This window comes from Knufia obscura (genome assembly GCF_036327395.1).
Source record: "Knufia obscura strain CCFEE 5817 isolate CBS 148926 chromosome Unknown scaffold_2, whole genome shotgun sequence".
NCBI lineage: Eukaryota > Fungi > Ascomycota > Eurotiomycetes > Chaetothyriales > Trichomeriaceae > Knufia > Knufia obscura.
Genome location: NW_027042688.1, coordinates 2,949,585 through 2,970,959, shown reverse-complemented (window position 1 = coordinate 2,970,959; position 21,375 = coordinate 2,949,585). Strand labels below are relative to the sequence as shown.

Sequence of the window (21,375 nt, the reverse complement as noted above, 5' to 3'; positions counted from 1 at the left end):
ATCATGTCGCGTGTTTTAGCTCAAACTCCCCATAAAGATCAGGTCAATGCTAACAGCTTTCCATTCGTTGGGATCCCAGAATCTTTTCTCCATGACACCTTCACCCCACGCGGGACCATCATCGTCCACACAGCTGCTGCCCGTACATAAATGGAATCCCGCAGTATTGCAGAAGCCATCAGGGTGGAAGACATGGTGCTCCTCCGGCAACCTTGGCTGACCCCGGGTTCAATCAAATCGAGTCGCTACTGCTTACTGCGCGCCGTACATTCTCGGTGCGATGACCTAGGGCCTCGACGCGTGGCACTGCGACCGAACAGGCGAGAAGTACTTTCACGTCACACTACCGCTCTTCGTTGGGGTTGGCTCTTTCGTTCTTGCAGCTGCAACCACGAGTAGCACCATGGCACGTGTCGATGATGCTCATGATCCCTGGTTGCTTTACCGATTACGTCGTGGCCTCTGGCTGGATCTCAGGCACCACCCCTCGACCTCCGGCTAAGCGCGTAGCTGCTCTGGCATTGATCAACGTTGTCTCGAACACGAGCTCGTTCTTTGCTTCATATACTGTATGTTCCCGACATCGGCGGCGCCAAGGTATATCTTGGCTTTCTCGACTTGCTCTGGAAGTTTGTTAATTGCTGTTTGCACAGCACCTCTCATGAGGGCGGTGCTCGGAAGACTGAATAAAACTCGATCGCGGAATATTGGTCAAGGATGTCGCGGGCAGTGGTGGGGAGGGAGTCCCGCAGAGGCTGTTTCGAGTGGAATCAGATTCTTCATGTGGACCCTACGTGTGATCAGGGCCTTTTTTCGTCCATCTGGTATTACAACCAGTTCGGTTCATGGGATATGGCTTTCTAAAAACAACGATACACCATAACGACAAGTGTCGAGTAGCAATCGTGGCGTTGTATTCGTCACACAGAGACCCGTCCATTTCCTCCAAAAACCGTCAGCAGGAATATCGTGTGCTGCGCATCTGATTAGCAGGACAGGGATGCTATATCGTACCAGATCACGACGAACCAACTAATATTTCGTGTGATGCGCTGTTAAGAAATTCTCACAAGCTCCCCAAGCCTACTTACGCTAAGCAGTACACATCCCCAACTCAACTCATCGCCACCTCATAGCAGTGTTCACTACTCACCCCTTACCCGCATTATCCTCCCTCACCTCCATCACCTCCCCCGCACCATCCCCATCCCTCCTCACTCCATCATCACCCTCACCCACCACCCCCTCATCCTGCACAATCGCCCTAACCTTAACCCCCTCCACAACCCCCACCCTCCAAATCACCCACCCCGCCGGCACAATACAAACCGCAAAGAAACTCAAATTCACCCCCACGGCTCCACTCAACGGGAACCGTGACTGATCAATAGAATTAATCCCATACGAGATGGCCTGTCCGCAACTCTCAATCCCACGAATAATCGCGCTCAACCTGATAATCTCGCCGCCTGACTTATTGATCGTGCCGACAAGCCAGTACAGATAGTCGTACATAAGATTAAACCCCACGAGCATGAATATGTAGACGCAGACGGCCTGGCCGAAGCCGGGAGTGCCCCAGTCGAAGACGGGCGCGACACTACGACCCTCGTAGCGCTTGGTGATGACCATGGCGTAGATGTACAGGGATGCCTCGAAGGCGTATATAAAGATGAAGGCGGCGATGGCGCGCGTGTTGACGCTTAGACGCCGTGAATCGAGGAAGAAGCCTAGGGTGAAGTTGCATACTATCACGCCTGCGCTTGCGACGAGGGAGGCGAGCGCGCGGGAGCGCACGGTGAAGTAGGTTGCGTTGTAGGTGCTGAAGAAGGCCTCGCTGAAGACGGATTGGAACATCATCGGGGTGAGGAGGAGGACTTCGCGGCGGGTGAGGATGCGGTACATTGCGTGGAGTTCGGATTTCAGGCTGGTGGGGAGGGAGAGGTTGACTTTTGTGCTGTCTGAGCGTTGGACTTTGGCGGGTGGGGAGAGGAGGCGCGCAATGAAGGGGCCGAGGGCCTGGATGGAGATGAAGATTAGGTAGGTTTGCACGCTGATGTGGCCTTGTGTGTCGCCGCCGACGTTCACGCCGAGTGTGACGGAGCCGCCGACCATCTGGCCGATTATGCGGCTGGCGAGCCAGTAGGCGAGGTATTTTCCGCGGCGGTGTTTCTCTGGGTAGGCGAGGACGATGGCGCCTTCGGTGAGCCAGAAGATGCCGGAGGTGATGCCGTTGAGGACGCAGGCGACCATTATGAACCAGCGGTTGTTGTAGCGGACGTTGCAGTAGATGCTGGCTGAGTAGATGGGTTGGCCGATCATGCCGATGACTAGGGCCCAGGGGATGCCGATCTTGGCGATGATGGAGCTGCCGAAGATGCAGATTACGACTTGGAGGCAGAAGATGATGGAGTTGGCGGCGTTGACGTAGTAGGGGTCTGCTGCGCCGGCGCCGCCGAGACCGTTCATGGCGGCCCAGAGGCCTGGGGCGATAAAGGCGCATGCGGAGAGGATGCTGAGGTTGAAGAAGGTGGTTCGAAACCAGGTTCGTTTGTTGGGCGGCGAGAAGCCGGTGTTGGCTGTGTAGTCTTGTTGTTTCATGGTTGATGTAGGTGGGAAAGTAATGTGAAAAGGGTCTTGGGAGAGAGATTTTTGTTTTTGCTGCTTCAATTGGCTCGAGGAGGGAGTAATGTGAAGCTGTATATGGCTGGTAAGCGGCCTACGGTATGTTTTATCTGTTGCCGAAGCTGGGAGGATACATCGGGATTTGCAGCACGCATCCTTCAAGCCAGCCGGCAACGCGACGGTGAGTGGCCGTGATTGTGCGCAAGATCATCCAACTTCGGAGCGGATTAGTACTGGATAACATGGGGAAGCCATCCGGGGTACGGTACCTGGAGCGGGAGGCTAGTGGCTAGCGGCTCCGTCCAATCCTGCTTGAGTCAATACTTGCTGACATGCTGCACGACGATCAGGCGCACAAGGCCGACGTGGTGAATGTAGCTCATGCAAACATCTTCGATGGTACTTCATCAACCCACGCCTGAGCCTTCCCATTCGTACTCGGATCAAACAGAAGGTATGCTGCATAACCAGAAGTCACGCACGCCACCTCACATATTCTAATCAAGAACACGTTGCAACACCAGTCGGATCGAAACGTGACATCTGCATGGTGCAGTTGGATTCTCGGGTGAAGCCAAATGGTGGAGCCGTGGACGAGGATGACTATGGTAGTCGTTGCCGCTGTCAAAGGCCCTGCGGCGTCAGCAGCTTGACGAAGACGAGAATAGAATGAAACAACGCTGTGAAAGATCAGGCAATTACCCAAGTCATGACATAGAACGTGTAAAGCTATCCTCGATTAGATCTTGTGGAAGACTATTTCCCCTTTTATATTTTGCACTGGGGGTGTATATACGTGCAAATTCCAGGCTCTTTCATTTCAGTCCATACGTGCGACCGGTATTGTTCGTACGCCATGAACACCTTTTGTTGCTGTCGTTGTACTCGAACGCTCAAGCTGTTGAACATATTTGTACAGGAAGAAAGAGGACAAATCGAAGAATCGGTGAATGTCATCGCAGTCGTTTAGATTTATGCGCAAGGGGACTCTGACCGAAAGAAGGCTGTCGCATATTTGGGCGTATCGTGCCGCCTCGCATAGGCGTTTGTTCGCAGAAGGTGCATATGTAGACATCGGGTATATTTCTGTTATTCAGACCAACGCACTTTGCGTGCAGCCACTTAGAGCAGGAGCAACTATAAAAGTCAGCAAGGTACACGAAGAGAATCAGAGCAGGCAGAACGTACCATTGGATCATGATGGTAGCATCTGGTGGAGTCTTGTTGCAAACACACCGTGTTCCGCTCGATGTGCTACCTGCGTCTGTGCTGGGAGTATCGAGGTCTGGGTCTGTGATGGTTGTCGGAGAATTGTTGAAGCCAGGCAGATGGCTGTGTGGCATAGGTGGCGAGGAGTGGAATTGCATCGAGGACGAGGACGCGTGACTTGATGCTGATCTGGAGCGGTCCTGCATCATCAGGCGTAACGCTTGCTGAGCGTTACCTCCGTTAGTGGCGTCTGTGTTTGTGCTCATCAAAGTCTCGCCACGTGCCCTTCTGATCGTGCTTGTGCCGTCCTGAATGTCTAATCTGGGATCTACAGGCGGCCCTCCTCCCATAGATACCCTTGCAATCCTGTCTGAGCCCATGCTGAGATGCGCACTGGATCTCAGTGCATCCCTCGCGTCACCTCGTGACATAAAGGAATCATTGCTGCTGTGAGGGTCGCCGCTGAATGAATATAGCATGTCGTGGTCGTTCTCGTCTTCAGATGTCATTTGGTCTGTCATGTTATCGTCGTCCATCTCTTGGTCATCTGTTTCGGGCAATGCATTCATGATAGTTCGTGCTACTCCATTATCGTCAATTGCGAGACTGACGTGGGAGCGAGATTTCGAGAGTGTCGTAGAGCCTGACGACCGGCGTGTAAAGTCTCTTATCTGGCGAAGAGGTGAGGATCTTCCGGCACGGGTCGATCTCGAGCTTGCTCCAGAATCGAGGGAGATGGTGTCGATGGCCGTCACCTTTTGGACGCCAGCAAAAGTAGCACTACGATTGAGACCTGGCCGCGAGCTCTTCCTAGGGGATAGTGCTCTCCGAACAGATTTCATGACGATATCTTCATCCTGTGATCTTTTCAGCGTTCTCGATTTCCTCCTCTCTCGTGCCAACAACATCTCCTTTTCTCGTTTCGATTCTTGTAACTGATGGTGATATGCAGGCAATTCAGGGACGGTCCTCCGGGCATTGAGGCTGTCCATCTTAGGCTCACCTCCAAAACGTCGTGCGGGCGAACTGAGGAATTGTGTAGGGTTGTCCGGTGGGGGAGGTGCTAGCCGAGGCGAGGTCTGGAAGGGAGCCGGGAACACAGAGCCATCCATAAAGGAGGTACTCATGGACTGACTCACCGTAGGGAGGTCGTAGGGCATGTCTTGTGGAGTCCCACCGAAATCATGGGGCATAATGGTAGAGTTTGAGTTGAAAGACGCACTAAAATCGTCGGGGAAAGCTGTAGGCGTATGGAATTGTTGGGGTGTACTCTGGAGCGGTGTTGCTGTTGGCGGATCCCAGAACAGACGCTGTTGAGGATATATAGGAGCCGATTGAGGATCCATGACCTGTTGCGAAAACATATCAGGTGAGAATTGTATGTTCGTGAAGATGTTCGGAGATTGTGGTATCATGCCTCGACTTGGAGTTTCAGGCGGCCCCATGACGGGACGTTGGCTCTGAGACGACATCCTCCTTTGCTGATCCATGGTAGCAGTCTCGAATGCTCGGGGTTGCAGAGGACGGAAGGGTTCAGCCGATGAGGGTGGTGTGTAAAGGCTAGCTGTATGAGCTCGGCCAGTTGTTGTTGGAGGCACGGAGTGAGGGGTGCCGAAGACAGCAAGTGAGGGTGAGAACCTTGACACTGATTCTGTCGAGGCAAGGTGTGGCTGTGGGTGACTGCGTAGGGCAGCTCTACTCGAAGCAGCGTACTGATCAGGTTGAGGATGTATATTGACGGACAGCCCAAGTCCTCGTGGCCGTCCACCTGCCGCCTGCTTGGGCTTCCTCCCCGCCTTGATGGAACTTTGGTCTCGATTTCGAGTGGGAGGATTGCTCAGCCGGGGTTCAGTCGACGGGGTTGGCCAGTTGTTATTAAAAGTTTGTGCAGGAGTCGTTGGGACTGCAGCTTGGGTATAGCAAGTCTCGACATATGGATGGTTGCTACTCTGATCAGATACCGTTCTTCGTCAAAGCAGTCTGCTCTCTTGCTAGCTATTGTATCCTTCGTACCTCTGGGGATTATAGGTCCAGCTCATTACAAGTCTTCAACTCGACCTCGTTCTCGTGTCCTTTACTTCCTGCTCTTGATTCTTTTTCTGCCTCGTTGTCTGTCGATTGGACGCCCACCTCACAAATACTCGAAATTTCTGTTCGTCTACTAAGTGGGTTCGCTTGTTGCTGAGGCTGCTACTCCGTAGCTGGGTCCCGAGGTTGAGGCGTGATGGGGTCGATGAGTCTCTCTTCCGTTCAAAACGTCAAGACAGACAGCAATTCCAGCAAGATATCTGGCTATTGCAAGATGTCGGACACTGCAACAGCCCAGACATCTGCTCTATGGACTCGAGGTCCGTGGTGCTGAATCCAGGAGAAATTACAGCGAATCCCCCCGCCGACTAAGATGGATATCCGCTGCTGGATGCTCGATTGAAGTGGAATGCGGATTCGAGGTCAGTGCTGATTGGCTAGGCTGGAAGGCTGCACCGCCATTAGCTTCACTCAAATACTGTCTACACCCATACTGGACACCTGGATTGACAGGCAGAACAAGGTATTCCACTGGCAGGATAGAAGATGTTACTCGCAGGCATGGTTGCGAAAGAGGCGTTCGTTCACCATGAGAAGCGCGACTGATGATTGATTATGGAGCCGAGATGAAGAGACTCAATTACGGTAACAAGCCTCTTGTGCAATCACGGTCAAGAATAAAGTGCCGCCCGCACACGCATAAGACTGCTGTAAGTTACCGCTAATGTAATAGGTCATCATCGGTTATCGCTCCCCATAGTGATAACACGAGAGCCGCTAATCTGCTTGTATGCAAGCACTTATCAAACCCATGCTGTATCAGCACTGCTACGTATCTCCTCGAGCCTATCACGATTCTTCTCTGTATGGTTTGGTCCTTGCGACTCGTGGTCTTTTCCTGGTCCTGCTATCTCGTCAAGCTTGTCCGAAGTCCTTCTTAAATGCGAGGAGCACAGATCGCCTTTCCTGACAGCATGAGGCCGATCCAAAGTGCTTGCAGCATGCAAGCCATCCATGTACAGCGACCACTTCTGCAAGATCTGCCCATCGGAATCAATTCCAGACCTTGTAAGCTTTATGCTCGAGGCAGGGGCAACTCCAGAGTACTCTCATTCCAATGAATGTCTTTCCTGAATTCCGTGAAATCTTCACTCGACGCTAAGCTGCAGAATGACCAAGGCTCTAGTTTCCGAAGAACCATTGGTTCACGCCCTCAATTTAGTTCAGGGGAGCAAAAGTACGGACTTCTTCGTGGCAGTTCATAGACACGGTAGGCGAGGTTAAATCCAGGTCGATGAGCATATTGGCCCTAGTCCCTAAGCTACGACTGCCCGTCTTGATAATCGAGACAAGTACCACCAACGAAGGTGTTTTCCGCTGGCTTTGACAGACCGAAGATGTTGCTCGACTTATAAAGTTGGTACTGATGCCCGGTGGTGCGTCTGCTATGCGTGTCGTGGTATGGATGATGAACATCCGTGATCACCTGTCTGATACTCTGTGTCGGGCCAACTGTGCAAAGCCTCCTAAGCCTTAGAAGCCCTTAAGAGCTTAGGCATCTGAGGCACTTGTGAAGCCCGGAGAATGCCGCCATTGATGCCGGTGATGCCTAAAACTTAACGTAACGTAGGCAAACCCGGCAGATTACTGACGGGACAAGCTTGTCGAGGACAAAGTCCAGGAGTATTCAGCATCAATACCACATACTACCTGACAGACCATAACATGACTTGGTTATGTTGCCGAACGGCCAGCGCTGCGTCGCGCACCAACGAGGTCTTCTTGTATTGGAAGTGTGAGTGTTATTTGGATTGGAACGAATAAAATGACGCGCTTCCGTGTTTGTGAAGATGGTGTCCCTCGTTTCGTCCAACGTGTTCCATGCGTATCGATCGCACCTGACGCTGCATGCGGACGTGTTATGACCGCGAAAACGTATCAATGTCAACGCCCAAGCTGTTAGTATTCACGAATCGATAGCAAGAAAGTGGTCAGTGATATACGGGACGGTGATATTATCTACGTATATGCTACAGCTCCCCACGTACCGGAAAAGCAAGATGAGCACCTGTTTCTGTTTGTTTTAGGCAAGTTGAGCGTGACGGGTTGCTGACGTTGCTTTTCCGGTACGTGCTCCCCAAATTGTGCCAAGACAATCGTTTATGCACCTGAAGAACTGCTATACAACATACTCTTCGCATCCGAGCCAAACTCCTTCAGCTTCGAGATAGGCCTGCTCCAACGCCTCTTCCTCCTCCGTCCACCTTCAGCTGCAATGACTGACATAGTTTCCGTCTCGATCATGACACTCGAACCATCACCAGTCCCAGACCCAGCCGAGCTTTCGTAGAAGACTGCTGCAGAGTCATCTGGACCAACTGTTCGGATCGAAGCTTTCCGGATCTTCTTGTCTCGACTGCGGTCGACATGCAACTCTCCTGTAGCATGGTCCCTCTTTGGCACAGGCATGCCGCTTCCGATCATGCGGCCAACCACACTTCGCATATCATCTACTTCTGGTATTTCTTTGGGCTTCATACGGTTGTGCTGCGGATATTCTGGTTCGCGTCTTCGAATCTCGAATGTGGACTTCGCATCGTTGAACAGGTCATAGGATTTCCTGCTCGCCATTGACAAGCTGGATGTTCGTCCTTTCGAGAATGGAGTATGTATTGATGCCAAACTCAGCTTGCGAGCAAGTGAGCCTGCTGACGCTCGGAGCATCTGTCCACCTCTTGAGCCTACCATGCCCGGGAAGGGCAAGCGTTCTTTGGTCCAGATATCGCTGACACTGCTTTCAAGACGTGTCCGCTCTGATCTCTTCGGTTCGAGCACAGGAATCCTCTTTGTATTCATGTGCGATTGTGATCGATTGATGGAGCTGGCTGTAGAGGTCGGATCTCGATATTCATGGAGGTCTTGAGCATTGTGGGTATTGCGGACGATTACCTGAGCTATACTAGGCCTTCCCCCGACTGTGGCAGCTCTTTGAACAGATGATTCACGAGACAAGGTGTTCTGCGACGAAAACACAACGCCCACGGACTTCAGGTCTAAAGCTAAGCATGTAGTCACGGACAGATCTGTGTCAATTGAATGGTGGACAGGATCGCTGAAATCACCTCTGAGGCCTGCTGTCCAATGATCCTCTTCGGTTTTCGAGCAGCCACTGAGAATCAACTCATGATAGTAGCCAGCACAAGCGAAGGAAATCTTCCAGGTGAAGAACGTTGATGCACATTGCAGTCCTACCATCCATAGTCAGTATGGTAACCACATCAGACGCTCAACGCTTACCTTTGCCATCAGTTGCAGCCTCGATTCTGATATCAGACAGCTGAATCAGAGCCACAGCCTGGAATTGACCAGTATGTGCAATCGGGAGGGCGACCAAAAAGTGCTCGTCCAGCAATGCACAAAGTGCATAAGCACCATTGACACCCACAGTGGTCTGGTAGGCGACGTGTAGCACACCGCACAATTCGACTGAGCCCATTGACCGGAACTGTTCAGGCGTAACGTTAAGCCTCGAAAGATCAAGGCGGTCTTGAAGGAGCCATCTCCTCTGGATCTGTATTCGTGCGTATTGATTATCTCTTGCCAGGTTCACCATCTGCACCACTTCACGTACCGACTGCAGAACGAGATCAAGCTCAGCATGAGTACCTGGAGCATCAGCTACTGGAGTGCTGTTCAGCAATTGTCCCAGTAGCAAAGGATATCTCATCAGCCGTTGTATCGGCTTGATGAGGAGGTCCCCGACGGTGAGACTCTTGTGGTCGTTAGCTTGCCGGTGATCGATAGCCATAATGACCTTAGCCAAGGATTCCATGCCAGATTCATAGGTCGACCACACTTGAGGCATGTGTTTCTGCAATTCGTGTCCAATGATCTCAAAATTAGCACAATATTCTTCATATGCATAGAATTCTTTGACAACGCCCTTGAAGATTGCGGTGATCTCGTACACATCTATCGGCTCTGCAGATCCGGAGTGCTGAGGATGAATGCCCCAGACGTCGGCAGATTCGTCTGACCTGGTATGGCGATGCAGGACCGAGGCTCTGGCATGGCTGTCGCGCTCTGAGTGGCGTAGGTTTGGTCGTCGGTGGTGACCCAGCCTAGCAGGCACTGCCGTGTCCGCCCATCTCCTTGCAGCAGCTTGCAGTCGAGCAGAGTGTAAGTTCTTTACGATCCGCTCATGACAATGCAAGATACCCTCAACGTTCTGCTCGATGGCTGATCTCAATCGATTTGAGATGGACGAGGCCGAAGCCAGAAGCGTCGAGTAAAGGTAGACCAGAGCTTTGAGGTCAGCAACATAGCTCTCCTCGGTAGCGATCAGCTCGTCGATGATTTGCTGCCTCTTGAAACCTCGTTTAAGCGCCAGATCATCGAAGGAATAGCCTGTCATGGGACGATCACTATCGATAGAATGTCGTGGTTGGCTGCCATGGAATACAGCACTGTCAGTTGACTTGCCCATACGTGAAGACCTTGGGAAAATGCTGAAGCTAGCATTTGTGAAACTGGCGGTTTTCATTGAATGCACAAATCCGGAAGACCCATCGGAAAGTCTTTGGTGATGTACAAGGCCCTGGCTAGGCGTGGGAGAAGGTGCTGAGGCATCACTCTCTTTGCTGATGGTTTTCTGCCTTAGCTCGCGGATGCGTGGTAACACACCTGTTTCGGGCGTTACCATCATATTGCGCTTGTGGTCCAGTGGCTTCACATCCGCAACCTTTATGCTCTTTTCACCAGTTTCGTCATGCTTTCTGGTTGCTGCCGGTGTAACTGGACATGGTCCAGCCTTAGTGCGGTGTTCCTTTCCCTGGGTACGGGGACACAACTCAGCAACGGGATTATCGTCTTGGTCTAGTTGGGCCTGTGCTCCATTTGTTCTTTCTTCCGGAAGCTTGATGAGATCCACACTCTGCGTCAATGGTTGAAAGGTGAAATTACGTGGTCGAAGCTGCGCCCGAAAAGCACCAAATTCGGGACTTTTTGGGCTATGCGATGAAGCCGACCTGGGCTGTGGATCCCCATTTCTGAGTCGTGCTAATGGAGAAATATTCTCGTCGTTTCGTGGTAACGGAGCAGAGGCGACCGAGAAGGTTGATGCTGGCGACGCCTGACGAGATCTGTCTCGTACCACAGTGTTGATGCTGATTGTATCAGGGTCGGGAGCATGTTCGGGGAAGCTGAAGGGCCCATCGAGTCGACATGAAGGAGGCCCGGGGGTCGTGCTGAAAGGGTTGGAGATGGCGGGTTGCAATACTGCTGCCATGGTGGCACAAAGATATGCTAGTCAAAAGATAGATGGGATGGACTTCAGCAAACAAAAAGAAAGCTCACTGGGCAAAATTGAAGTCATCGACCAAGACTGCAAGCCATTCCAAGATCTGTACAAATGGTGATATGATGGTGCCGTGTAGGCAGTTGTTCTGAAAAGTGATATGCACATTACTTTCCGGCTCTTTGAGTGTCTGGTGGCAGGCACAATGAACCCACGATTTCATGGCTGTGCTTGCCTTCGCAACGGCTGGGGAGCACATCTTGAGTCGCAAGAGGCAATTGCGACACAATAATCGCCGACGGAAGAGCAGGACATCGCATGCACATATCGGAAGTTGAGCTTATCATATCCTTTGAGCCTGGCATCGCTTTCGCATCAAGGCCGTTGACAGGAACTCAAGGCAGATCGCTCGTCTTAGGAATCTGACGGCTTGTAATCCGAGAGGACATGCCGATCATCGTGGATCGCTTGCAATGCCGGAAGACGAAATTGCAACTCGTCAGACGCGTTGACCACTGGATCGCCGAAGGTGCTATAGTGGATGTACAGTGCTGTTAGAAGTCCACGACGCGCCGAAGATTCAGAAGCGGGTACAAGTATAACATCACGTGACCCCACAGGTCAATACCGTGCGCTCCATGGTGAAGCAGCTTTACCGAGCACGAGGAGAGGGTCATGCTTCGACTCGGAAGTATATCAGGTTGCATGAACATCGATCTTGTTCATATGGACCATTGGTATCGCTAAATTAAAGAAAGTAAGGAAACAGCCGTCGTGGCATCATAATCATACAACATCTATCATACCCTGCTCCTGCCCTGCCCCAGCTTTTGTGGTAAAGTCCACGGTATCGGTGCAATGCCCTCCCCTTCACAAAACCCCCAGAATAACACACCCACTCCTATCAGGTAGTATAATCCTGCATTGGTGCCCTGATACAGCAACAGCGCGGCCAAAGCTGCCAGCGGATAGATCACTAATCTGGCTTCGATGCTCCTGTGCAGACTGGGAAGGAATCGCGTTATCAGTGGTAGGGGCCATTCCCAACACAGGCCTATGACTGCGAACACCACATTGAGCGATTGGAGGATCGGATAAGGTTTGACAGCGCTATCGAGGTTTTTGGTGAGGACATCCCAGAATATTTTGGGCCAGAAGAAGCCTTCTATCGCTGCTGCTAATTGATATGCACTGGCGGTGAGGAGGATGAGGCGAGACCAATGGGTCTTGATGAGCTTGCCCATTGAGGTCTGTTGTCGTGGGACGCTTTGAAGGTGGTAGTTTTTATAGCAAGCAGCTTATGCTGCTGCCGATGTTGTTGTTGAGCCCAGCTCCGATGAGTTGATGTTGATGCTCAATGGCACTGGAGGATGGCAGACAGGCCTGCTGCGATGCTGGCAAGGAACAGCAGTCGAGGCAGTGCTCACCAGGAAGTACGTAGTCTTTTGATGTAGCCAAGTCAATGCCAGACGCTGGCCGGCTGCTGGCTGTTCTGGCGTATAAGCGACGATGATGAAGTTGCGACCGTTTTGCTTTGGATATGACGTTGCGGTGAAGTTCAGACGGTTGCAGAGAGAGAAGCTCGATAAGTCTCAAGCGTGCAATGTTTCGAGATCGGCCACCACAATGGTCTTGTCGGAGAACAGCTTGGTGAGAGATATTTGTGTAACACGGCACGTCTCAAGCTGTAGATCTCTTTTGGTACACTTTCGAGAATTGGATCGACAGTAACGATGTACAACAATGAAGTGCTCGTTGCTAGAAATCTACGAAGCGACAACAGAGGAGAACATGATCAGATCAAGGGTTTCCGCTCGAGTACTTACCTGACTCCAGACGTGCATATCTGCTGTGAAGCCGTTCTTCCCACATGATTGATGGGCGCGTAGAGTGCAGTTCCCCACCTCGATCTTGCATGACTTGTCACGAGTATCCAGGTGAGGAGTCCCGAAAAGGCCAATGTCCAAGAGGAGAAGTCGGAAGCATCTGGCCAAGTGTGATTGGGTCTTGCACTATTGAGTGATGAATAGATACATGCCTTGTGATAAGCGACTGGTGGCGGTCAAGAGCAGCTTTGGTCGGTCGTGGATAGCTCAACCGCTGAAAATAGACAACAGGGCTTCGCTAGAATGTCCATTTGGACGAATGAAAAAATCATGATGTCTGAGGCTGCAAAGTGAAATTCCTGCAATTCTCTGCTTAGTCTCGAACCAATACGTGCCTGGAGGCTACAGCACTTGCAGTGAACCCAATGAGGTCAGACGAATCAACGGACAAAGACTGTTGAAGCAAGAGCTGTCTCAGCGCTACGAACATGAAGGTGAGAGAAAGAAGCAGGAAACAGAGATGTGACTGGTTGTGCTTCAGATGCACGACAAGCCCTTTCTCTGCTTCAGCGGTTGCTTCTGAACGCCGATTTGTCGAGCTAGCAATATGGGCCGCTAAGCGAGAGCGGGGACTTCCTTACGCTTTTCCCTTTGCGTAGTCCTCGCCCAGCCTCGTCCAAGAGCTGCCGAGCTTCCATCAACACCTTCACCACTTTTCTCACCAAACCATTCGAAAAATGTTCATGCAACACGGCATCGAGACCGCTAGCAGCTCGGGCCAGCCACAACGCGTTGCTTCGATTGTATGGCTCTCGTACCTGCGCCATGTCAACTAGGCATAAATCGCGTCTACGACCTGCGCTTATCTTGGTTTGTGGACTCGGCAACTCAATCTTGTTTCGAGAGCTCCGTGCGGTGTCAGCGCTTCGCTTGCACCCTGACATGGCTCTGTGTCCAGTTGATGCAGTCTCAGTCTGAGCTGCAAGATTTCATTTGTTCTTTACTGTCCTTCATGCCAAGGGTGCGGATCGTTTATGCATGCTGCTCGGCAAGCCTTAGAGACTAACTTCTGTATCCTCAAGTCACACGTGTCGGACATGGTAAGCTGCTCTCATCACCTATGTGATTCTCGAACTTTGTGAACATCATTTGGGTCCTACCAGGCATCGTTCGCTTGAAGTGCGTGCATTAGAATCACATTAGAAAGTCACCTTGCTCGAAAGCTCCGAAGTCTACCATTCTGGCGGTACTCGATCGACACAGTCTACTAGTCATACTCGATCGACTCTGTGACAATCCTTGTTACACATAGAACTTCACTAGAATACTCGACAACCGTTTCAACGGAGACCGTCCGACGTCTCGTCCTATCCGCCGACTCCTCGAACCCCTTCGAACAGCACGATACCATCGGTGCTCGCCAGAACAAGTCATTGCTCCTCACAACCGATCTGATTTTTCCACCACGAACACCGCTAAGTTTTGACACTGCTATAACGGTGCACGATCTCTACTGTGCTTCTATTTGACGACAACGATATCAGGATCATCAACAGCTACTGCGCAATAGCACATCTTTACATCCACTATGCGATTGTCATAACACAGTATCGATCACCTGAAGCGTCGCAATTCACATATCCGCCACCATGGCGACGTTGAAGTCGCATTTCGCTCCTGCAAAGGTTGTCTTCTATATTCTGTGGTGGTCGTTCCACTGGGGATTATTTGCATTAGGGTGGTGAGTCTGCTATGGTACAGTTCTTCTCAGTACGAACTGACGTTCTTCAGGTGGAAACAAGCGGGCGACCAACGGCTAGCAGGCCTCAACACACTCACATTTTCAGTATGGTCATCCCGAGGAGCAGGTCTCGTGCTATCCGTCGATGTGGCCTTGATCCTTCTGCCAATGTGCCGGAACCTGATGAGAATGATCCGACCAAAGTTCCGCTTCCTTCCTCTTGATGAGACTCAGTGGTTTCACAGGCAGTGTGCATACAGCATTTTGCTCTTTACCTGCATCCACGTATTAGCTCATTACGTCAACTTCTTCAACGTTGAGAAGAACCAACTAAGACCGGAAACCGCTCTGGAAATTCACTACACCCAAGCAGGCGGCATCACAGGCCATATCATGCTCCTATGCATGCTACTCATGTATACGACAGCTCACCACAAAATTCGACAGCAGTCTTTCGAGACATTCTGGTACACCCACCATCTATTCATTCCCTTCCTACTAGCTATGTACACCCATGCAACCGGCTGTTTCGTCAGAGACAGCACAGCCCCCTACTCACCATTCGCTGGAGCCAACTTCTGGAACCACTGCATCGGCTACGAAGGCTGGCGCTGGGAACTCTGGGGCGGCGGCATCTACCTCATCGAGCGCATCTGGCGAGAAATCCGAGCTCGCCGCGAAACCGAAATTTACAAGGTCATCCGCCATCCATACGACGCAATGGAGATCCAATTCAAGAAACCCTCCATGAAATACAAAGCCGGCCAATGGCTCTTCCTCAAAATGCCATGCGTCAGTTCAACACAATGGCACCCCTTCACGATCACCTCCTGCCCATACGACCCCTACATCAGCGTCCACATCCGGCAAGTCGGCGACTTCACCCGCGCAATGGGCGACGCACTAGGCTGCGGTCCAGCTCAAGCAAAAGAATACGACGGTCTAGATCCAAACGGCATCTACGAGATCGCCCTGCAACAAGGCCAGGAAATGCCCGCCATTCAAATCGATGGACCCTACGGAGCCCCAGCAGAAGATATCTTCGACAATGAAGTCGCAGTTCTTGTAGGCACGGGTATCGGCGTGACACCGTGGGCCTCAGTCCTCAAGCAAATCTGGCATATCCGGGCTGGTCCCAACCCGCCACGCAAACTCCGCCGTGTAGTCTTCATCTGGGTTACGCGTTCCATCGAGTCCTTCGAATGGTTCCAGACTCTACTTTCAAGCCTCGAAGCACAATCTGCCGATGCAGCCGAGGCCTCAGGCGGCGCCGAGTTCCTCCGCATACATACCTACCTCACGCAGAAGATCGATAAAGATACTGCGGCGAACATTTACCTTAATACTGCAGGGCAAGACCTCGATCCACTGACCGAGCTGCGCACGAAGACACAGTTCGGAAGACCAGATTTCAAGAGGATATTTGGGGCCATGAGGGATGGCCTGATGGATCAAAGTTACCTCGACTTTGGCCAGAGTAAGCTGCACGTCAATCAGATGAAGGCGCAGGTTGGCGTGTACTTTTGTGGTCCCAGCGCTGCGGCGCGCGAGATCAAGAGAGCGTGTAAGGATGTTACGAATGAGTTTGTGAAGTTCAAGTTTTGGAAGGAGCATTTCTAGATCGTGCGGTCGCACCGAAGACGGGGAATCAATCATGTTATTGTCTTTAGCCGTGTATATCACCAGACTAGCGTTCTGAGCATCAAGAAGAATTTGAATCTCTTTTGACAAGGCAGGATGTGCTCCGGCTTTGATGCGTCGATAAGGGTGTTGTGGTCCGATCCGGGAGGGCACCAGTATCGCAACACGAGACCGATCCAGCGCCAGAGAGATGTGAATTCGGAGAACTTATGCATTTATTCTTTGACCTCTTGGTCACAACGGAGGTCCTCCCGAGATGGTAATCATGGCTCAAATATGACTACCACAAGCTATGCTTCGAATCATCACTCACTAATGTGCCTGTCGAGGACCCATCGTCTCGTTTCTGTCACCTCCACGTCCATTGTGTGTTCCCTGGTTCTGTCTTAATGTCAGTAATTGTATCAGAATCAGCCATTTGCACTGGCACCCACCTCAGCGTTCTGAACATCTCCCTTCTCGAGGATCTTGATGATGGCGTCCTCCTCTTTCTTCGTGCCGAACTCGTTCTCCAGTGTAGCCTTAGACGCGGTATCTAGCGTACCTTGAGCACCATGCCTGATCGTTGTTAGTTACTACCCCGCGGTGGGCGCAGGCGAGTGCTCACTTGTGTGTAACGAAGACCTGGAAGCTGTCGACAACTTGTGCAAGAGGAATACTTCGGTCGCCCTTCCAGTTCTTGAGATCCTCCGCCGACTCAACGAAGACGATGAAATCCTCCTCTTGGCCCTTGTAATGCACTTTGGTCACGTTTCCTGCTCCGGAAGGCATCTTGGTTGATTGAAAATGTGTTCGTGAATGGATTTGATATGTTTTCAGTATACTGGCGTACTCCTCAGTGTCAGATTCGAGACTAGATTTGTGGAAGACTTACCAGCTTTGCAGGTCAAACAAGTGAGCACTATCTGAAGACGCGTTGACCTGTTTGCTAAAGGCCACTTGACGCAGTGGGCATCAATGAGCTATGATGTCATGCCCATGCGTCTTGGCAGGCACAGCACGCGATCGGTCTGCTTCACCTCATCCTCACTTTCGCTTCGGCAGCCAATGACGCCATTGGTGTGTGCGGATCTGAAGAGAGGAATGCCTCCTGGCGCCCTCCGTGACACAGAAACCGGAACACAGGGATAGAATCACTGGTAGCCGCAGAGATCAACGTCTGCATCAGAGCTTCAGGCGAGCTGCCTCGATGCGTTCCGCAAAGGCTAATCTAGTGGACGCGTTTCAGCAGGTGCAAGACGCATGAAAGGTGTCATGTTATCAAGCTAAGAGGAGCTTATGAAGTTGTCAGGTCGCGTGGTTCCTCCTTCCCCGACCTGGTAGAGTGTTCTATCGTGCCCCCATGCCGTACACTCCTCTCAACATTGTCGTATTCTCACGGTCCTACATATTACCTCGATTCCGTCTTGGATCTTTGGAATAACGGCACTCAGCGCTAGCCGGTGTCTAGAAGATCACCAAGGAGGGATCTGATGCAGCAACCAATCTGCGTCAACACCGAATCTGGCATCGCAGCACACTCAGGAAACGCATGATCACCACTGATGTTGAGCCTCCCAGCACCATCTGCCTTTCGTCTCGGCCAAAAGTCAAAAATCGGTTCCCCGCATTTCACGATCCGAACATCGTATCCGGGCTCGCAGTGGCCGTCAGATCCGGCGAGATGTGTGCTTCAATGCAGAAGATCTGCTCCTTGTGCTGCATCCGAGTTCAAAATGCCGCAATGGTCATCCTTACGTTTGGCAGACGCGTCACAATCAACCTGTGTTCCTGAAACAAGCTAATGTTTGCAGTCATGAACCAACGGACTGAACACTTTCAGGAAATGAGCTGACCATCTACGATTGTGCCCTAGGTAAGTGAACAGCAACAGAGGAGAGGTCTTGGAAAGCAAACAAGTTTGTATGATGCATCCAACAATTTTGCTGTACGCAGCATTTGCTCTCATAGGGGCTCGAGCATTATACGCAGTATTTGCGGCCGCCTTTTCGCCCACAAGACATATACCAGGTCCCTTCCTTGCTCGCTTCACTCGACTCTGGTACTTTTATACCGTATGGAAAGGACAAGCAGAAAAGGATAACATTGCATTGCACCGCAAATATGCCAAGCATGGGCAGTTCTATGCTCCTGTGGTCCGGCTCGGTCCAAATATGTACTCCATCATTGAGCCCGACAAGCAGGTCTATGGTGTCGGGTCGAAGATGCGGAAGAGTGACTGGTACGAAGGCTGGAAACACCCGTCTCCAGACCGATGGACTATGTTCCCCGATCGAGATATCAAGCGGCACAACGACACGAGGAAGAAGTTCCAGAATCTGTATGCACTCAGCACACTGAAATCATATGAGCAGTACGTGGATGACTGTGCAGTCATCTTTCAGGACAGGTTAAGAGAACTCGCGGTCCGGGGTCACTCCATTGATATGGGTCACTGGTTTCAGTGCTACGCTTTTGATGTGATAGGGGCTATTACGTACAGCAAGCGATTTGGTTTCCTCGACCAAGGCAAAGATGTGGACGGTATCATTCAGGCTCTTGACTCGAATATGCCTTACTCGACGTTGGTCGGCATTTATGCATGGCTGCATCCATACTTGTACCAAGTCCTTCAGCGAATTCCTGGCAGCGGTGCCGCGGGAAGACAAAAACTCATGAACTTCACGCAGACAAACAAAGACACACGAGAGGCCCAAAGAAAAGCTTGGGATCTGGAGGGCAAGGGCATTGAAGAAAAAGCGGAGGGGACGCCCGAGGATTTTCTCGACAAACTACTCGACATGAAAAGAGACGAACAAAAAGGAGTAACGGACTACCATTGTTTCATCATGGGCCTAAGCAATATCATTGCCGGCAGCGACACGACTGCTGTGAGCTTGAGCGCAGTGCTTTACTACCTCATCAAGACGCCTCGAGCCATGCAGAAACTGAGAGAAGAGGTCAGATCACGGACCGAGCAGGGCCTATGTGAACCTGATAGAGTTTCATTCCAGGACAGTCAAGAGATGCCATACCTCCAGGCATGCATCAAGGAGGGCCTGAGAATGCACGCTGCAGTGGGACTGCCTTTATGGAGAGTTGTTAACGAAGGGGGCGCTGAGATCTGTGGCGAATTCTTGCCTGCAGGATCTACTGTGGGCATCAATGGCTGGGTCGCACATAGGAACCAGGATGTATGGGGGCCTGACGCAAATGAGTTCCGACCTGAAAGATGGATTGAAGCCGAGAAGGAAGGAGGGGACAAGCTGAAGTACTTGGAAAAGTATTACTTGCCAGTAAGTGCATCAACACCTGTTACATCTCTTACTGACAAAGTTCCTATAGTTCGGTCTGGGATCTCGAACATGCATCGGCCGGCACATCTCGTACCTTGAGATGACCAAGCTTGTGCCACAGATCGTGCGCAACTTCGATTTTGAATTGCAACGTCCAGATGCTGAGTGGTCGTGCAAGAACTACTGGTTCGTGAAACCGGCAGACTTCTATGTGCGTGTGAAAAGGCTCGAGAAGCAAGGATGAGCCGCAGATGAAGCTTTTGTATGATGGGTTGACGTCTGATCATAGTTCGTTCGACCGTGCTGCGGCCATGGCTTGTTCTTCTTTCAGGCGGCTAGCTGCAAGCACGGCACCTTCCTTAGTGGCCATCGTAGCGCAAGCAGGGTTGGGACATCGCTCAAAAATCTTTCGGAGTGAGCACATTGACCTTCTCCACACAATATCGTTGCTCAATCTCACGTATGCACCAAGCAAACATCCTACCGATGTGAAGCGTTGAACACTGTGCTCGGGCCGGCTTATGAAGCATTGTTGTATTCCGACACGCGACCTGCGCACTCATAGAGTACGAGCAAAAAGCCATGTTTTTGACATGGCCGAGATAGGCGAGATATGAGGTCGGATCAGCAATTAGCTTAAATTAGGCTTCCACACCTCAACTCGTTTCTCATCCCACGCCTGTCAGAAGTCCAATAGCTATTCGACGCCGCTTTTTAACACGATTTCCATGCAGCACAAGAGATTCGGGGTCCTCGCACAGCATGAAGTCCAAACACAAATGTGAACAAGCGATCAAGGCTGGCGATCTTTGGTAGAAAGTGATCTCGGAGGTGACCTCGCTGACGAGCTTAACGTTGCTAGAAAATACGCTTGGACCGAGTGGACCAGTGGCTAACCAATCCTCCCACTTTCGTTCAGCCAAGCAGTTCTTAGAGGCTTTAACTGATTTCCCACAGGCTCCGTTCAGCAAGCTAAGACCTAGTCGAGCCGAGCAATCTGGTGGCATCTCGAGTCTGCTGGCTGCTATGCTCGCGTTTGGCACACATCTGCAGAAGTGCACACTCCGCTCTTGCCTTCTTTATCCTGCCGCTAGCCGCTGCGTGGGACTGTACCCTTTAGCTAGTAGAGTATGGAGTAGAATAGCGAGCATGGTAGTGCACGCATGTCATGCAAGAAGCACAGTCGTTCTTGCCGCTGCAGCTGCTTTTCCAGCCTCTTGCGTTTCCTGTTCACGCCCAAGCCCCATCCTGCATCTTTGCCAGCTCGTCCCAGTTCAAGGTCTCCCTCAGACTGAAGCGCAGTTGGTGCTCCGAGGCATCTTCCAGCTTTGCGGCCGTTCTATCGTGGTCTTTCTTGCGCATCAGCAAGTCGAGTTCGTAATCATTGTGTTCTGGCATTTTAGCTTCTGGCGCCGACTTCTACACTTATCTAATTTCGTTGTTATCATTCTCACAACTGCTCCTACCTGATACCGCTGAGGCCGGTACAATCGCCACTTCCCCTTCTGTCAAAACCGCTTCCTGAAAGCCATACAGATACACGACGCAGGCTTTGAGCTTTGAAATATCAGCCCCTGTCACCGACAACCAATTAGCAGCTGGTTCACCGACCGATTGTGGTTCAGCCACTGGGCTGCTTGTCGCTCTTTCTACATTATTCGCCATCGCTCATTTCTCTCGACTGGATACGCAACACACGAACATCGCAGTTTCACAGCGCATGAATTATCGACG

The 21,375-nt window shown here is 51.4% G+C and overlaps 7 protein-coding genes across 7 annotated transcripts; 2 read left to right on the top strand and 5 right to left on the bottom strand.

The window, feature by feature from the left end:
• Positions 1 to 1,149: 1,149 nt before the first annotated feature.
• Positions 1,150 to 2,601, bottom strand: PMZ80_002948 (uncharacterized protein; the record flags this gene model as incomplete). Its single annotated transcript, XM_064871377.1, has 1 exon — positions 1,150 to 2,601. One exon carries the CDS (start codon positions 2,599 to 2,601, stop codon positions 1,150 to 1,152), a length of 1,452 nt encoding a protein of 483 aa, XP_064733830.1.
• Positions 2,602 to 3,578: 977 nt separating this feature from the next.
• Positions 3,579 to 5,324, bottom strand: PMZ80_002947 (uncharacterized protein; the record flags this gene model as incomplete). Its single annotated transcript, XM_064871376.1, has 2 exons — positions 3,579 to 3,762; positions 3,814 to 5,324. 2 exons carry the CDS (start codon positions 5,322 to 5,324, stop codon positions 3,579 to 3,581), a joined length of 1,695 nt encoding a protein of 564 aa, XP_064733829.1.
• A 2,698-nt stretch (positions 5,325 to 8,022) lies between these two features.
• PMZ80_002946 (uncharacterized protein) lies at positions 8,023 to 11,149 on the bottom strand (the record flags this gene model as incomplete). The annotated part of the gene is made up of 2 exons (XM_064871375.1): positions 8,023 to 9,110; positions 9,160 to 11,149. The coding sequence occupies 2 exons, from the start codon at positions 11,147 to 11,149 to the stop codon at positions 8,023 to 8,025; spliced, it is 3,078 nt and encodes a 1,025-aa protein (XP_064733828.1).
• Positions 11,150 to 14,633: 3,484 nt separating this feature from the next.
• On the top strand, positions 14,634 to 16,345 carry PMZ80_002945 (uncharacterized protein; the record flags this gene model as incomplete). Its single annotated transcript, XM_064871374.1, has 2 exons — positions 14,634 to 14,725; positions 14,776 to 16,345. 2 exons carry the CDS (start codon positions 14,634 to 14,636, stop codon positions 16,343 to 16,345), a joined length of 1,662 nt encoding a protein of 553 aa, XP_064733827.1.
• A 333-nt stretch (positions 16,346 to 16,678) lies between these two features.
• PMZ80_002944 (uncharacterized protein) lies at positions 16,679 to 17,137 on the bottom strand (the record flags this gene model as incomplete). The annotated part of the gene is made up of 3 exons (XM_064871373.1): positions 16,679 to 16,747; positions 16,801 to 16,924; positions 16,974 to 17,137. The coding sequence occupies 3 exons, from the start codon at positions 17,135 to 17,137 to the stop codon at positions 16,679 to 16,681; spliced, it is 357 nt and encodes a 118-aa protein (XP_064733826.1).
• Positions 17,138 to 18,519: 1,382 nt separating this feature from the next.
• On the top strand, positions 18,520 to 19,885 carry PMZ80_002943 (uncharacterized protein; the record flags this gene model as incomplete). The annotated part of the gene is made up of 2 exons (XM_064871372.1): positions 18,520 to 19,641; positions 19,691 to 19,885. The coding sequence occupies 2 exons, from the start codon at positions 18,520 to 18,522 to the stop codon at positions 19,883 to 19,885; spliced, it is 1,317 nt and encodes a 438-aa protein (XP_064733825.1).
• A 986-nt stretch (positions 19,886 to 20,871) lies between these two features.
• On the bottom strand, positions 20,872 to 21,039 carry PMZ80_002942 (uncharacterized protein; the record flags this gene model as incomplete). The annotated part of the gene is made up of 1 exon (XM_064871371.1): positions 20,872 to 21,039. The coding sequence occupies one exon, from the start codon at positions 21,037 to 21,039 to the stop codon at positions 20,872 to 20,874; it is 168 nt and encodes a 55-aa protein (XP_064733824.1).
• Positions 21,040 to 21,375: the final 336 nt, after the last annotated feature.